At 40.8% G+C, this 18,905-nt stretch overlaps 1 protein-coding gene across 1 annotated transcript in view; it reads right to left on the bottom strand.

The window, feature by feature from the left end:
• The window catches only part of CEP295 (centrosomal protein 295), a 129,517-nt gene that overhangs the window by 4,311 nt on the left and 106,301 nt on the right, over nucleotides 1–18,905 (bottom strand). Inside the window, 6 exon segments of the mRNA XM_073612999.1 lie at nucleotides 2,854–2,953; nucleotides 4,935–5,043; nucleotides 5,896–6,090; nucleotides 7,847–7,943; nucleotides 8,572–8,712; nucleotides 16,293–16,912. Coding sequence (XP_073469100.1) covers nucleotides 2,854–2,953; nucleotides 4,935–5,043; nucleotides 5,896–6,090; nucleotides 7,847–7,943; nucleotides 8,572–8,712; nucleotides 16,293–16,912 — 1,262 coding nt within the window.

Here is an 18,905-nt window from a genome sequence, read left to right as displayed (position 1 = left end):
CTGTCCAGGGAGCCCGCGATGTCGTCCCCCCCGAGGGCGATCCGTCCATTGGATCGGGTGCAGGCGCCGCCATTCCAACTAAGGGAAACCGGCAGTGGAGCCTTGTCTCAAGTCTTTTGCAGACTAACAGGTTTTCTTCTAAGATTGCCCTTTTTTTGGCTCCATCCATCTTCCCATCAACTCTGACCAGCTTCCCTGTCCCTGCTGAAGAAAAGGTGGGGTGTTCAGGGTGATGTGTAGTGTTAGTTTTCCACCACACAAAGCGTTTTGCTTTTAGGCCACAAAGTTTAATTTTGGTCTCATCTGACCAGAGCACCTTCTTCTACATGTTTGCTGTGTCCCCCACATGGCTTCTCGCAAACTGCAAACAGGACAGATTCTCCCACCTGAGCTGTAGATCTCTGCAGCTCCTCCAGAGTTATCATGAGCCTCTTGGCTGCTGTTCTTACTAATGCTCTCCTTGCCCGGCCATGTCTTGGTAGGTTTGCAGTTATGCCATACTCTTTCCATTTTAGGGTGATGGTATTAAACAGTGCTCTATGAGATGTCCAAAGCTTGGGATATTTTTTTTATAACCTAACCCTGCTTTAAACTTCTCCACTTTACCCCTGGCCTGTCTGGTGTGTTCCTTGGTCTTCATGATGCTTTTTGTTCACTAAGGTTCTCTAACAAACCTCTGAGGGTTTCACAGAACAGCAGTATTTATACTAGAAATTACACACAGGTGGACTCTATTTACTAATTAGGTGACTTCTGAAGGCAATTGGTTCCACTAGATTTTAGTTAGGGGTATCAGAGTAAAGGGGGCTGAAAACAAAATGCACACCACACTTTTCAGATATTTGTAAAAAAAAAAAAAAAAAAAAAAATTGAAAACCATTTATCATTTTCCTTTCACTTCACAATTATGTGCCACTTTGTGTTGGTCTACCACAAAAAAACCCAATAAAAAAAAAATACATTTGCATTTTTGGTTGTAACATGACAATGTGGAAATTTCCAAGGGGTGTGAATACTTTTTCAAGGCACTGTAGATGACAAAAGCAGACATATTTTATATCCTACTTAGTTTGATCACATATTGATCTTTAGTTCAATTAAACCTTCATCTAAACTAACCATTCATTTTGGGCCCAATCAGGCTTGCACTACATAGTTGGACCTTTTTCCTGCTTATATTTGAATTCAGAACCTACTGGTTTAGGAACTGGTTGTAACAGATCATGATCTGTACTTTTGAAGTAGCTTCTCCTATGCAACAGCTATGTTCTTTGGTATGAATTCTTCCTCACTTGATAGTGGGATGACATTTTAAAGTCTGCCCTGTTTCTGTAGCTTTGTTTTTTAACCGCTTGCTTACCGTATAGTAATATATATGTTATATATATATATATATATATATATATATATATATATATATATATATATATATATATATATATATACACACACATATACATATACACACATACTGCGACAAGGCGGCACTCCTGCACAGCATCACGTACCTAGTACGTGATACTGCACTTCCGAGCCTGGGGCACGCACGCGTGCCACCGGCGTCCCGATGAGATTGGACACAGCAGAAGCCAATCAGTGGGTCCAGGGGACTCGATGTCCGCCGGGACCCGCCAATCGTTCGGGACACAAGCAGAACGGGGGTCTGCCTATGTAAACAAGGCAGACTGCTGTTCTTTCAGTAGGGAATGTATCAATCCTGGGGTTTATACACAGCAGGGACACGGATCTCTGCCTTCCCACACTACAAGCACCGCCCCCACAGCAACCAAGCACAGGTTAGGCACACACTTAACCCTTTGATTGCCCCTGATGTTAAACCCCTACCACAGCCAGTGTCAATAAAGTGACTGCTTATTTTTAACACTGATCACTGTTTTAGTGTAACTGGTTCCCAAAAAAAGTGTCTAAAGTGTCACTTAGTGTTCGATTTGTCCGTCGTAATGTCGCTGTCACCCTATAAGTCGCTGACTGCCGCCATTACTAGTTAAAAAAAAAAAAAATTCCATACATATATCCCATAGTTTGTAGATGCTATAACTTTTTACCAAAAATATGTAGCAGAATACATACTGGCCTAATTTATGAAGAAATTAGATTTTTTACATTTATTGGATATGTTTTATAGCAGAAGTAAAAAAAAAATTATTTTTTTCAAAATGGTCTGTATTTTTTTTATACATAAAATAAAAACCGCAGAGGTGATCAAATACTATCAAATCAAAGCTCTGCTTCTGGGGGGGGGGGGGGGGGAGGAGAAGGACATCAATTTTATTTTGGAACAACATTGCAGGCCCCCGCAATTGTTAAAGTAACGCAGTGCCGTATTGCAACAAATGGCCTGGATATGAAGGGGGGTAAACCTTAAAGAGCTCAAGTGGTTAAACTAACCATTTTGGACTCAATCAGGTTTGCTCTACATAGTTGTTGGACAATTTTCCTGCTTATATTTAAATAACTGGTTGTAACAGATCATGATCTGTACTTTTGAAGTGGCTTCTCTTATGCAGGTATGCATTTTTCCCCACTTGATAGTGGGGTGACGTTTTAACTTCTGCCCTGTTTCAGTAGCTTTGTTTTTTTTACCCACTTCAATACCAGGCACTTAGACACCTTCCCGCCCAGGCCAATTTTCAGCTTTCAGCGCTGTCGCAATTTGAATGACAATTGCGCGGTCATGAAAAACTGTACCCAAACAAATTTTTTATCATTCTGTTCCCACAAATAGAGCTTTCTTTTGGTGGTATTTGATCACCTCTGTGGTTTTTATTTTTTGTGTAATAAATAAAAAGACTGAAAATTTTGAAAAAACAAAAACAAAAAACCTCTCCATACCTTTTTAAATTCTTTTGCCTTCTCCCTGTTCCTGGCATAGGCCTCCTGTCTAATTTTCTCTTCTTTCCTGGTTTTAACTTCATCAAGCCGATTGTATAACCTGAAGGAAAAGGACAAAAACACAAGTATGAATAAAGCTGGCCATACATTATACAATTTTCTTGTACAACTTTTCTTTAGATTTACCAAAACCATATCATATGAGGTCAAACTTAAACACTTTAAATTTGTATGCAATCAGGCAGGCTGATTGTACTACGTAGTTGAAGGTAAATCTAAAGGAAATTGAACAAAAAGATTGTATAATGAATGGGCAGCTTAACACACTACTTTGAGAAAACGACATTTTCTTTATTAGCACACATCTTAAAAAAAAAAAAAATATTATTATGAAAATACTGAATACTTTTTTTTTGTCAGCAGCAAGAATATTGAACACTTTAGAACCAGCTGTATAATCTGACTACCTAGTGACCCGACATTGCGGTGGCTTGCAACATAATTTTCAAAGATATACAGCCTGAGTTTTTCTTTTCTTTTTTCAGACACATTGCTTTTTCCTAAACCTAATATGCGCTGCAGCCGACGTTGAGCCATTATAATATTGCTGCCTTGTCTTAATTTTCTTCAGCACACATAATAGCACTTTGCTGTGAACTGACAAAAGAAAACCATATATATATATATATATATATATATATATATATATATATATATATATATATATATATATATATATATATATATATATATATATATATATATATATATATATATATATATATATATATATATATATATATATATATATATATATATATATATATATATATATATATATATATATATATATATATATATAATTTTTTTTTTTTATTATCTCTCTCTGATTTTAGTATCAGTGCCGATACCGAGCGTTTGCAAGAGGATGCGTACAATACTTGACCCGATACCTGGGCAGTCAGGGATGATCGGTGCGGCAGTGGGGGGATTGTTACAAGCACCGATCTCCCTGTATAGATTTCAATAAAGCAGCTGACAGTGACAGCCGCTTCACCTCCTCCTCTCCCCTCGCGGCTTTTAGCTGCGTTATTGAAATCTATAAAGGGAGATCGGTGCTTGTAACTCCCTCCACCAATCATCCCTGACTGTCCCCCCCCCCCTGAATCTGTCAGGGGTCTGTTTAGACCCCTGACATCTCACTAAAGCCCCCCATAACAGAAATGATAAAAAAAACATAATAATAATAATAAAAAAAATGTAATATTTAAAAGTTAAAATTGTAAAAAAAAAAAAAAAAAAAAAAAGACACTGTCACTGATTTCATTTTCCAGCAGGACTTGGTACCTGCCTACACTGCCAAAAGTACAAATAGCTGGTTTAATGATCATGGTATCACTGTGCTTGATTGGCCAGTAAACTTGCCTGACCTAAACCCTATAGAGAATCTGTGTGGTATTGTCAAGAGGAAGATGAGACACCAGACCCAACAATGCAGATGAGTTGAAGACCAACTTGGGCTTCCATAACACCTCAGCAGTGCCACAGGCTGATTGCGACATTGATGCAGTAATTCATGCGAAAGGAACCCCGACCAAGTATTGAGTGCATGCTATACATGGACCTACTTTGTAGTAAGCCAACATTTCTGTATAAAAAAAACAAAAAAAAAAAAAAACCTTTTTATTGGTCTTATGTAATATTCAAATTTTCTGAGATACTGAATGTTGGGTTTTCACTAACTGTAAGCCATAATCACTCAAATTAAAAACAAAAATGGTTGAAAAAAAAAAAAATTTTAAAATTGGACCGGTACTAATAAATATATATATATATATATATATATATATATATATATACACACACACATACACATATACATACATATATACACACACATACATATACACACACACACCCCATGTATATATTGTGTGTGTGTAATATATATAAATCTATTTATAGATAGAGGAAACTATAAAAAGGTTAGTTTAGTTTTTTTCAAACCATTCGATTTTAATTAAAAAAAAAAAAAAATTTGACACATCCCTGTATATTCGTGCAGGCTGTTCCCTTCTTACCGTACAGTACGCTGGTGCATCTCTATCTCAGACAATTTTCTGCCCTCTGGAGTGCTCACTCTGACTTCAACCACTTTCTTCAACTGGCCCCCTTCACCTTGTGATGTGTCTGCAAATTATATAAAAACACTATTCATTCAAACTGTTACAAGATTATTTTAGGACTACTAAAATGACAACACAAAAAAGAACCCTGCTTTTTTTTTTTATTTCAACATCTCACTCCTCCCCTATTGGAGCCTCCTGCACAAAGTTCTTGGTGTGGGGGAACCCCATGTACACTCTTACTAACACAGTGCAGTACCTGAGAAACCTATCACACTAGATCTGACAGCAGCCAGGGTGACAGTGCTGCTCCTCCATAAATACAGTACAGTGAGTGAGCGTAGTCACCCTAGCTGAGCAAGTGAAAGGAGAAGGTTTCTAGACCCAGTTCAGGACCCTTAAAAACAATGGCAGCTATCATACAGTTATCTCACTTGGTTCCATTCAAAGTTCATCTAAAGGCAATGCATGTTTGGATACAGTGTGAAGTGTTAGAACTTCTGTCAGGTTTTTATTGCGGTCTGTCCTTCTGGGAAGATTCAACCTCTCTCTTTGTCCTAATGACCACAGTCAGAAAGTGATGAGAAATGCAAAATTTTACATCTAGTGAAATTATTTGCACGGAAGTATAAATGAGAAGTCAGGATGCCCAAAGCAGGAATAGGGGATAAATCTTCCAGTGGGGACCCTTGTTTCTTCTCAATTTGGAGGGATATCTTCCCAATTTTTCTGTTTTGTCTCAGAGGCAGGAAGCAAAAGAAAATCTACTCAGCAGGACACAGGCAGAAAAAGGACAGAAGATCTAACACCTCCCCACTTTATCCAAAACTAAAAAATGGTGTTAGATAAAAGTTTACATATTAGAAAAAAAAAAAAAAAACAACCCAATCAGTTTTGATTTTAGATTATGACTGACCAAAACTGTTCTGTTCTTCCACTTGGCTAACAGGATTGTCCTTTGGTTGCGATTTCAGCGGCGAGATTGTTGGCACTCTATCTTTAATCTTGATTTCTTGAATCCTTTTTGATGATTTTTCAATGAAATGTTTCTTCCTTTTCAAAAAAGCTTCCTGTAGACTTCCTGGAGTAGATGTAAATTCCAAACCTATTTCTGAAAGATAAAGTGCATCAAACACATTTAATGTTTCTGTAATCAAACTGAGGAAGTTTAATTTAGACGTATGCTTAAAGCGGAAGTGCAAGTATGGCTATTTTTTGGATAGTTACATTGGTCCAAAGAGAGCCATAGTTGATCGATCCCTTTGGTTTCCGCTGCTAACTTGGGCTCCCACGCCGAGCAGCTGCCCTGCTACATAGTAAACACAGGGGGGTTGCACACTTGGCATGGACACCATTCAGAGCCTTTTCTGAATAAATGCAAAGCGTTCTCTGATTGGTGCAGAGTGTGAGATCACTGCCCCACCACTCCACCTCATGTAATCAGAGAAAGCTTTGTATTTATGCATTGCAGCTTACTAGTCCTTCAATATAGTGGCTGCACTAGTTCTTTTTTAGGCTCTTATTTTTACCGGAGGATCCGACCAGTAGCACACTTTCTGTCCTAGGGTGACAACATTCTCTTACTGTATCCAAAGAGGGGCAGCATTGCCACCTTTCAGGCACAAACAGCATCAAGACTAAAAAAAACAAACTCCTCCTCTCCTTCACAACATAAGGGGAGGTGGTATTTGGTCCATACTAAACTTGGTAAGGATAATCATTTTTGGAGTAATGCCCCACCCACCCGAGTGCAGCCTACCTGGCCTTCTTCCCAGTTCCACCGATTATCACTGTGCAGCCCTCAGCAGTCTAGAGCTACATATAGAGAATGAATGGAGCCTCTGTGTGCATAAAAGGACCGGGCAGTGATGTTTTCAGGGAAAGGGCTTCAGTACCGTGATCTCACCAAGGCTTTTGGGACCCCTGGGAGGTTTATGGTGTAGGTGAATTGTCTAGGCCCACATGCCAAATCCCCTGGGAAATGCTATTACACAGCGTGTGAAATTTTATTATATTTTCTTTAAATATTATTAACACTTGTCATTCCATTTAGATGGCACAAATGAAGTCTACATTGAGAGCTCCTGATGAAGAGGACCATGTCCAAGAAACGTGTTGAGCTTGAAGGACTATTATATTATTATATGCAATTATCACAGTATTTGGGATCGATTGTTTTACAATTTTAGTATATTCTAGTATAATCTGCTACTGTATGGACTAATATTGTCTAAATTCAACTGAATGAAATAAATGTTATTTTTCTACTAAATGCTTTGCCTTAAAAGTCCCATAATTATATTATAAATATAGTTTTGATGCATGATCTCACCAAAAATGGCATTTCTTGGGGCATTCTGTACACCATCTGTGTACAGAACACCTCCAGGTAGCCATATTGCTTTTTACTGAAAATTACAGTGCTGCAGAATGAAAAGTAAAGATAATAGCATTCAATTACAATATGTGTAGCAATTATATACAATTCTTTTATTATTATCATTGCAATTTTTTCCTACAAAAGTGGAGTTAAGCCAACGATAGACAGTTGAGATTCGAACCATGTAATGAGCAGGCTGAATGTACCCAAGTCGATCGAACAACTTGGGTACAACCAGCCTATCGAATTATACATGTGATTATTGCCAAAGGATGTTATTGTTGCTAGCAATAATCACTGTGTTCACACAATGGCTCCATGGGAGGGATTCCCCTGTAAACACGGTCTGGTCCGTGTTGATTGGGGGGAGTCAAGCGATTTTCTTTCCTGCAACCTCGGGTTGCAGGAAAGAAAAATCGCTCAGTCTATGGTCAGCCTTACCCTGTTACTTTCCCATTGGTTTACAGATACAGTGTAAGTTAGTTACCTGCAAAGTGTTGTGACAGAGATCCTCCCAGTGAAGACTGGTCCGGTAATGTAACACCTGAAGCATCCACCTCAGCTGGCAGCAGCTTAAAGCTATGCTGTAATAAAAGTAAAATAGTATTGATGAGAACCTGCCCTGCAGACAGTCTAATAAAGATAGAATAGCTTAACTTTAAGCAGATTTCAATGTACATTTCACCTGCAAAGCAAACTTCTTGGATTTTGCTAATGAGGTGACCTGCCTGATCCTCTCTGCAGGCATTTAGACAATACGCCTAGGTTCACATTGGAGCGAATTGTCATGCGATCTGAGAGATCAAATCGCATGACAAGTTGCAGCCTATTGGAGGCAATGGCACTGTCCCAATCGGTGCAACACCGATTTTGCAAAAGTAGTTTCTGCGCTACTTTTGCCGATTTCAGGTGCGACATCAATAGACATCTGTGCATGAAGCCACAGAGATGTCTATCAAGTAGCACATGAAATCGTGTTGACCTTTCTAAGTGAAGGAGTGCGATTTCAAAGTAGCAGCAATGTGAACTAGGGCGAAAGGGGATTTAAAAAAAAAAAAAAAAAAAAAAAAAAAAAAAACACACAACCTCCAGCAGAGGAAGATTAGGGATGCTCTGTGTAAAACCATTACACAGACCAGGTAAGTATGACTTTTTTTTTTAACAAAGAAAAAAAAAAAAAAAAAAGATGAAAGATTTAAAATCACACAGTACCTGGGAGTAGTTCCTCTCTTCCTGTGGAGCAGAGACTGAGTTTTGGGTGATGGTGGGCTCTGAGCACACAATGCTGCTGTCATTCAGGCTCAGCAGAGTTAAATCTGGTTCTTCGAGTATCCCACGAGCTGACCCCGAATCCTAATGAAAGGACAGAAGTATTTACTTTGCAAAATTCTGAAAAACAAATCAAACTCAGCTGCAACTACTTGTCTTGCTTATCTCAGCAATATATTCAGCAAAAAAAACAGTAAAGGCCAAAGACAGTGAATGTGTCAAAAGAACAAGTTCAACCTTTCATTGATCTTTGCTGATTATAATACACACCAACACTAATGCATCTTTTACACTAACAAACAATGGTTAAGGCCTTGTCCCCTCTGGTGGAATTTCAGATGAGACTTGAGTTGCACAGAATCGCACGACAAGGTGAAAACATTTCTTTCAATGGTGTCTGTTCACATCAATGCGAATCAGCACAGCGATTTTGGAAAGGTTCCTGTACAACATTGGTGTGATTCCAGAGCAATTTTAACTCCATAGACTATACAAAGCCTTATAAAAGTTGCATCCAAGTAGAACTACATAAATCATACGGAAAGTTGAATCAAAATTTTATTGCAGCAATATGAACCTAGCCTTAGGCTGGCCATACATTATACAATATTCTTTAGCTTTACCATCAACAATGTAGTGCACGGACCTGCCTGATTGCATACAAATTAAAAGTGTTTAGATTTGACCTCATATTATATGGTTTTGGTGGTTTTGGTAAATCTACAAGATTTCTGTTCTATTTACAGAAGATTTTAACCAATAAAAAATAAATAAAATGATAATAGTCCAATTATAATAGTCTAATTATTAAACAGGTGTCCAGCAGACAGCTGATAAAAAAAGCCGTCACTTAACCACTTCAGCCCCGAAAGGATTAACCCCTTCATGACCAAGCCATTTTTTTGTGATCCGGCACTGCGTTGCTTTAACTGACAATTACGCAGTCGTGCATCAAATAATTGATGTCCCTTTACCTTTGCAGGTTTTATTTTTTGGCACTGAACAAAAACAGACTGACCATTTGGAAGGAAAAAAAAAAAAAAAAAAAAAAAAATTTTTGCTTTCTGCTATAAAAAAAAAAAATCTAATTTCTTCATCACTTTAACCCAGTGGTTCTCAACCTTTCTAGTGCCTTGACCCCTTGATAAAATTTCCCAAGTTGTGGGGACCCCTAACAGTAAAATAGCGTGGGTTGTCAGCATGACAAGTAATTTGCGCCCCTAACCCACGGACATTTAGCGCTCCCTGAGTCCCTTCCACTCGTACAGTATTAAAACCCCTTAACGTACATTTTAGGATGCACCACTCTCTTTGTTCTCCTTTATTTCTCTTTTCTCTCTCTCTAGCCCAATTTCTTGTTTTTTTTCCCCCCATCCCTCTCTCTAGTTGTCTCTTGTTCTCTTACTCTTTCTCTCCCTTTTTCTTTGTCCCTCCCCCTCTTTTCCTCTCCCTTCCATGTATTCTCTATTTTTATTCCTTCTCTTACTCCTTGGTGGGGGGTGGGGGGTGGGGGGAATGGGATGAGTGGCAGTGCTGGGGCAGTTCTGATCAGCCAACTTAGGTGCTCTTGATCAAGGTCATCTGCTGATCTGAGTACTGTAGTGGGGACTTTTAATGGCAACTCTAATCACAGGTAGTGTTACTCACCGTGTCTCCGGCTTTACTGTGTCTCCAGCTCTGTGGTGTCTCGCAGCAATGACACCTATGCCGAAATCAGGAGATGGGGTCTCCTCCAGCCCCTCCCACTAAACATTCCTCGCCAATTAGCTGACCTTTAGTCTCTGCACCCCAGCCATGCCGTGAACTGAATGGGCTCCTGCAAAGAGGCTGAGTGGGCGGCCGCGGGCTCCAGGAACAGCCCAGCTGGGTGGCTACAGGCTTCAGGGACAGCTCTGCTGGGCGGCCGTGAAAAGGTTGGGAGAGCGGTGTGGGCTTCAGGAACATTTCAGGATTTGGTGACCCCTGGCAAATCGTCATTCGACCCCCAGGTTTAGAACCACTGCTTTAGGCCAATATATATTCTGCTACATATTTTTGGGAAAAAAAACCCATTTAGCGTATATTGCTTGGTTTGTGCAAAAGTTATAGCGTCTTTTTATGGATTTTTAATGTTATTTTTTTTACTAGTAATGGCGGTGATCAGCGGCTTATAGCGGGACTGCGACATTGTGGTGGACAAATCAGACACCAAGTGACACCAATACAGTGATCGGTGCTGGTCGCCGACAGAGCACTGCATACCTGGAAGTAGCAAAATACGTACAGGTACGCGATTCTGCCTGTAGGAGTCGCCGTACTGCGCAAACAGTTAAAGAAAACCCCTTCCCATTTCATGCTGTCAGCAATGACACCACATGGAAAAGAGAAATGTCACAAGGGCTGAGAAAGAAAATTATTTTTTTTCAAAGGTGAAGACTACAAGAAGATGAGCAAAGCTTTATCAGTCAGAATACTGTAGCAAAAGTGATACAGAAATGTAACAAAGATGGAACTGCAACCATTTCACAGAGACATCCACAGAAGTTATCACCTCCGATAGGAGTGTCTTCTGATGAGAAGGGTTGAAGAAAATCGCCATATACAAGTTCAAGTTGGGGTGATTGTTTCCCGTGACAAAATACGGCATACACTGCAGGGGAATGGCATCCATGAAGGAAGCCTCTCCTGAAGCCCATGCACAAAAAAGCCCACCTAGAATTAGCCAGGGACAACGCTGAAAAAGGACTGTGGTGTCCATTTACAAAGCAGTGAAAAAAATTTCACTGCTCCATTCTCCGGCATTCTCAGAGGAGATCTTTTTCCTCTGGATCCCAGTTTATGAAGCTTTGTAGATTACTTCTCCTTTGGAGGAGTAAAGTAGGGGTGCACCGAATAGGTTTTTTGGTGCCAAAACCGATACCGAAAATGAAAAATACACTAGGCCGAAAACCAATACCAAAACTGACTGTTTTTAAAAAATATTTTTATACAGGAGATGATCAGAGACTGCAGACATGGTACAGGAGATGATCAGAGACTGCAGACATGGTACAGGAGATGTTTAGAGACTGCAGTTCCTATGGACGTTAGTAGATAATGGCCGATCGGCCCTCTCACCTGACCCAGCGATACCACCAGGACAAACCACCCCCCTCCATTAGTACAGACCGCCCAGGACAAACCCCCCCCCTTCTCCATTAGTACAGACCTCCCTCCATTAGTACAGATCTCAATATAGATCGTTAATCGCTATAATCTACTGATTGGATCCTTAAAGGCCCAGGCTGGGTTTAAGCCACCTGCTCCATTTTGGCTTACTTTCTGGTAAGCATGTCATTCAACAGTTGAGACTCTTTATTTCCACATTAAGTGTTACCAATTGGACAGTTAAAGAAGTTTTGGGTTTTCTTCCTTTTGTTGGACTTTTATTGGTTCCATACTAACAAAATTTTTTTTCATATATAAGTTTTTTTACATGTTTATCTATATTAATTTATTCACGCATTAGTCCAGTGCGCTGCTTTTTCCATTTTATTTCCTCTATTAGTACAGACCCCCCTCCATTAGTACAGACGCCACCAGGACAACCCCCCCCTCCCCCCACCCGGCCCCCTTTATTAGTACAGACCCCCCCAGGACAAACCCCCCTCCAATAGTACAGACCCCCCCAGGACAAACCCCCCCCCTCAATTAGTACAGACCCCCCCAGGACAAACCCCCTCCCCGGCCCCCTCCAATAGTACAGACCCCCCCAGGACAAACCCCCCCCCTCAATTAGTACAGACCCCCCCAGGACAAACCCCCTCCCCGGCCCCCTCCAATAGTACAGACCCCCCCAGGACAAACCCCCCCCTCAATTAGTACAGACCCCCCCAGGACAACTCCCCCCCTCCATTACGGTACATAAAAACAGATGGGAGAACAGGCAGAGAACAGATTGCAGCAGGCAGGAGTTAAGAGAGGGAGGAGAACACGTCACTGCAGGCAGGGACCGCCCCCTCAGTGACGTCACTGCGCGGCTAGTCTCTTTCCACACAGAGACAGCCGTTCCGATCTCCGGCTGCTTCGCTCTCCTCCTCTGATAGGAGGAGGGAGGGGAGACAGGCTTGGGAAACACAGCGGCGGCGACCAGTGGTGACAGCCACCTCTCGACACAGGGAGGAGGAGGAGGAGGAGGAGGAAGAGGAGGAGAGCACTCTGGCGCTTCAGCGCCCCCACCTCCGTGGCGCCTGGGTGAACTGCACCAGCCTAGGATCAGCCCTGACGAGACCCCCATAATGGGCGGCACCAGGGGCAGGGCCCCCGTCCAAGCCCCGCCCCATTTGCGGCACCATTATCAGCATGATTTCTCTTTCGGCAAATTGCCGAAAAGGCCATTTTCGGCCGATATGTTTCGGCGGCCAAAATTTCGGTGCATCCCTAGAGTAAAGTGATCAACAAACGCTTCAAACAGTGGAGAACAGCCCCTGATACTGGAATCTCATGAGACTTTACGAAATTACAGTACCAAAAATTCACCGAAACACAGAGATGTCAGTTTAATAAGCAGTGATAAATTATCTGAACGAGGTATAAGTTAATCTTCCTCTTTCCTCCTCAGATCCCCCAGGATTCTCTCTTCACTCCCCGATTCTCCACCTCTGAGCTATTGAATCTGGGAGTGTGAATTCTGACACAATCGCCAGTGAAGCGCTGAGATCACAGCTTCATAAACTGGCTGTTTCTGTGTCAGTCAATGAGGATTCTCCGTGTGCAGAGATCATCGGCGGAGAACATGTTCAAACATGTTCTCCCCCAATTATCTCTGTTTCATAAAACTTTTATGGACTGATCAGTGGCGATCCTTGGGATGACCGCTGTTCACTGCTTCATAAAAGGACACCTCTGTACTCTGGAGTGATGAGACCAAAATAAATGTTTTTGGAACTGATGGCTTCAAAACTGTATGGCGTCGCAAAGGTGACGAGTACAAAGAAAAGTGCATGGTGCCTACAGGGAAACATGGTTTTGGCAGTGTCCTTCTGTGGGGCTGCATGAAGTGCAGCTGGTATCAGGGAGCTGCATTTCATTGATGGTATCATGAATTCACAGATGGACTGAAAGAGAAGACGCTATCATCACTCAGTGCCGTTAGTCGTCGTGCACTTTTCCAACATGACAATGATCCAAAACACACATCTAAGGCCACTGTTGCATTTCTGAAGAACAGGGTGAAAGTGATTCAGTGGCCAAGTATGTCTCCTGATCTGAACCCAACCGAACACCTAAGGGGAATTCTGAAGAGACGAGCATCTGGCTCTAAAAGAGGTAATTCTTGAAGAATGGAAAACTACAGATTTTGCAATATGTCGCCAACTTATTCATTCCATGCCTAGAAGACTTGGTGCTGTCCTTACAAATCATGGCGGTCATACAAAATACTAGATGTAGTAGTTTTTGTTTTGGGATGTTATAATTTTGGAATCAACTAATTTAAGTAAAACTGAAGATTTTGTCAACTAAGTTATATTATTAACCTTATGTTCAAGTAATGAGCGAAACAAATGTTCTATAAAACTCAGTTTTGTCAAAATTTTGGAAATTGTTCTTGTGTTCATTGAGATACTGATTAAAATCGTACTTTTCAAAAGGGGTGTACGCCTTTTTGCTGAGCACTGTATACATTGGATTCCCTCACTCCGTGTGCCGACGCCTCATCTTTACAAAAGTCTTTGAAGTGGTTTATTCACAGTTGATATTTAGCACTATCAAATGTTTATGTGCAGCTCATGGTATGCACATTTAAAGTGATAAGCACTATGGCAATATAGCTCTGGACACCTAATTTATATTCATGACATTTTATTTAAACAGATAGAGCTTAGCAATTTTGAGGGCATTTACTTAACCACTTGACAACTGGGCACTTAAACCCCCCTCGTGACCAGACCAATTTTCAGCTTTCAGTGCTCTCACACTTTGAATGACAATTACTCATGTAATACTGTACCCAAATGATTTTTTGTCCTTTTTTTCATACAAATAGAGCTTTCTTTTGGTGGTATTTGATCACCTCCTGGGTTTTTTTTTGCGCTATAAATGAAAAAAGACCGAAAATTTTGAAAAAAAAACGCATTTTTCTTTGTTTCTGTGATAAAATTTTGCAAATTAGTAATTTTTCTTCATAAATTTTGGCCACAATTTATAATGCTACATATCTTTGGTAAAAATAACCCAAATTAGTGGATATTATTTGGTCTCTGTGAAAGTTAGAGAGTCTACAAGTTATGGTGCAAATCATAAAAAATTGATCACACCTGAAGTACTGACGGCCTATCTCATTTCTTGTGACCCGAACAAGTCAGGAAAGTACAAACACCCCCCAAATGACCCCTTTTTTGAAAGTAGACATTCCAAGGTATTTAGTAAGATGCATGGGGAGGTTTTTGATGTTGTCATTTTTTCCCAAAATTCTTTGCAAAATGAAGATTTATACGTGGCACTGGGGACAGATGGCAGGGACATGACAGCAGCAACCTCAACACTCAGTGAATTTCAGTCATGAAGAAGAATATAGCTAAAATAATTTCCTCAAATCCTATCTGTACTGTTCTCCTATGCTTAAATGTAGAAAAAAAAATAGAAAATATGGCGCAAGACTGTAGCGTGAACTAATAGATGTATAATGTGTTCCTAGGTACCCAGCCAAGAGTGCTATGTACTATACCCTGGACTGGACTCGGGCCGCCTTGCTTCATTGAGACCTTCACCACCACAGGCCAAACTTTGATAAGTGATTTGTAATGGTTTACACGCGAGTTGTCAATTTGTCTTTCCTACAATAAATATGTGAATTTAATAAACTCAGATCACATCATCTGCTGTCCTAATCTGTTATATATAGAAATAAAACCATACATCCTCAAAAAAGCAATGTTCAGGATTCCTAGCATTGACCAAATGAAGTGTCATTTATGAAAAGCCAATAGCTCAGCAGCCAGGTGAACCATTCCTCCTCTTGCTTACGATCGCATCTCTACTGTCCTTGCATGTGGTCACGTAACTGACACCTGTGGGATCCTAGAACAGATTCTAAAGGGCAGTACTTAAAGCGGACCTTCAGTCATTTTTTTTTTTTTTTTAACTTTCCATCTATTAAATCTTCTTCCCTTGTTTTAAATTTGGATAGTAAAACATTTTTTTTTTTTTCTGTCAGTAAATACCTTATACAGCCCACTTCCTGTTTCTTGTCTGGTCATTAGCCTAGGCTTATGACATCATACATAGCTCTCTAACTCTGGTGAGAGTTTGCCAGGAAGGAGGGGGGGAGGGGTGTGAGTCATAAGAGGGCCAATATGAGCTGCAGTGCTCTAGGTCTGCCTCTGTGTAAATCCAGGAAGTAAACAGTCAACAGCTTCAGCTGCCCACAGTTAACACAGATGCAGCCAGACTCAGTGGAGGGAGATTTCTGCAGCATATTTGGCATGTACAGAATCACAGTATATATAAAATATTCAAAGTGACTCAAGGGAAGCTTCAGAATGGCAAAGATTTTATTACAAATTATGTGAGCAGTCTTCAGTTACTCTAAGTTGTTGTGTCATTTGTGCAAATTTTAGTTGGGGGGAAAGCAGTATTTACTTTACAGGTCAGCAATTATAGAGTCTGCCTATGAGATGAAGAAGAAATGTATGGACTCTACTCACCCATGTGTAACCAAAGCTTGGCAAAGAGCCGGCAGAAGAGCCTATGGTACTTGGAAGGAAGTTGATTGAGGATCCACAGTGAGATCCCAGGGAAAGGCTCTCAGATCCTTGAGTTTGGTCAGAGGAGTTCAGTGCTGTATCTCTAGCAGAGGTGGTGCCTTGACTGGGAAGAACGTTTTCTTGCTTTGTATAGTCTGGTGAGAAATGCCCAGCAGTTCCTGAATCTTTTTCACTCTCAAGCTCTTTATATACAAGGGGCAATTCTTCAAAACGAACTGTTCCGGAATTATTTTTATCCAGAATATAAGAGTTTGGATGCTCTGAAAATTCAGAATCATTTGTAGTTGTCTTGGTCGCCATCAGCTCGTGGAAAGACCCAGAATCCTCTGCTACACTTTGACCGGTCAGGGTTGCAAAAGTGTAATGTGGCCCGGCATGGACAGGAATGGAGCTCTGCGCGAACGGACGCAGGTGGGAAAACAGGGAGGCATCTGGTGCATCAGTATTTACACTGTCTGGGGCCTTAGCCAAAGTTCTATAGGGTGTCCGATTCTGGTTGCTCACATTTACTTCGTTAACTGTGTTTTCAGGATGCAGTGGCAGAAAAGACCCAGAAGAATCTGTAAAATGACATGAAATAATCTCTACAATAAATGTAAACATAAAACTGTAAAAGGTAAAAGAAAAGTAGAAAAGTATGTGTAGTTTAAAAATTGATTATTTACCTTAATGCAGAGAACGCATTAAAGCGGTAGTAAACCCGCATACTAGCACATTATGAGATACTTACCTTAGAACGAGGCGCCGGCATCTCACCCGGTCCACCCCGAGGGAGCTGACATTTCCCCTCGGCGTGTCTTCCGGGTATCGCGGCTCCGGCGCTGTGAGTGGTCGGAGCCACAATGTCGTCACTCCCACGCATGCGCGCGGGAGACTTCTTTCCGGTAAGGTCCGGAGTTTGCCGGGCTTTCAGCCGAGAATCCCCTGTGCGCATGCGCCGCTGCAGTCAGCAGCTCATTGCGAGGGGAATATCTCCTAAACCATTCAGGTTTAGGAGATATTTTTTTTACCTACAGGCCTATAGGCTTACCTGTAGGTAAAAGTTTCAAAAATAAGTATACAACCACTTTAAAGGTTAAAAAAACAAACAAACAAAAAAACACAACAACCCGTGTGTGTAGAACCACTTTAACTCGTTTTGTGATGCAATAAAGTACTACAGTAAGCATCTCAAGTGTGCAGTTGTAGAACTCAAAAACACAGTACATAAATAAAAACAGACTAAACAAATGGTGGCAATGAAACAAAAGCTATAAAGACTTGTGCTCAATTTTATATAATTTTATTAATAAAAACAGATGTTTTACATTTATATCTACTTTTTTTTGATTATTGTATAAAATCTTTACAACTCAAAACGGTGTGCACCATTGCAGAGGGTCCTAGGTTGCCAACACAGCCTGCTTCTTCACAGGTTGCCTAGCTTTATAAGATGTTGCCAATTCTGCTAGCAGAGAGGGAAGTCCTGGTACTATCTGACTCAGGCAGTGGTGGGTGTTGGCAAGAGAGTACCAAAAGCATGCCCATCAATAGAAATAACACTTCTGTGAAGGGTCCAAGAAGACCCAACTCAGTAAATTTCAACTAATAACCTGTCATAAGATTATATGTGCATTTAAACTATTTTCTGCATGTTACTTACATGTAAAAGACTCCCTTGTGTTGACATTTGAAAGTTCTGAGACTGCTGCTGGGCGCTGCCATCTTACATGTGATGTTCCTAGCCCCAGCAGACTCGGAGAGGTCACTGAAGTTGCGCTCTATAGTATTTTCCTTTGTTCCTCCTCCAAAAGCTACTTGTAAGGTGATGCAAAGTGGGGGGGGGGGGGGGGGGGGGGGGAGGGGAGAAGCTAGGCCAGCAGACACAATAACTGTTTCAGGTCCACCCTATAGCAGTAAAACTGCAACAGTGCGGCACCTGTGCGCCAGATCACGTACAGTGGATATAAAAAAAGTCTACACACCCCTGTTAAAATATCAGGTTTCTGTGATGTAAAAAAATGAGAGAAAAAAATCATTTCAGAACTTTTTCCACTTTTAATGTGACCTATAAACTGTACAACTCAGTTGAACGACAAACTGAAATCTTTTAGGTGGAGGGAAGTAAAAATAAAGATGTAATATGGTTGCATAATTGTGCACACGCTTAAACATACTTTGTTGAAGCACCTTCTGGTTTTATTACAGCACTCAGTCTTTTTGGGTATGAGTCTATCAGCATGGCACATCTTGACTTGGCAATATTTGCCCACGCTTTGCAAAAACACTAAAAATCAGTCATCAGCCTGTGCCCAGCCCTCTTCAGATCAGTCCACAGATTTTCAAATCGGATTCAGGTCTGGGCTCTGGACATTCCAAAACTTTAATCTTCTTCTGGAGAAGCCATTCCTTTGTTGATTTGGATGTATGCTTTGGGTTGTTGTCATGCTGAAAGATGAAGTTAGTCCTCATATTCAGCTTTCTAGCAGAAGCCTGAAGGTTTTGTGCCAATACTGACTGGTATTTGGAACTGTTCATAATTCCCTCTACCTTGAATAAGGCCCCTGTTCCAGC

This window comes from Aquarana catesbeiana, linkage group LG02, assembly GCF_042186555.1.
Source record: "Aquarana catesbeiana isolate 2022-GZ linkage group LG02, ASM4218655v1, whole genome shotgun sequence".
NCBI lineage: Eukaryota > Metazoa > Chordata > Amphibia > Anura > Ranidae > Aquarana > Aquarana catesbeiana.
Note: the sequence above shows the minus strand (reverse complement) of the source record. Positions and strands in the feature narration are given on the sequence as shown.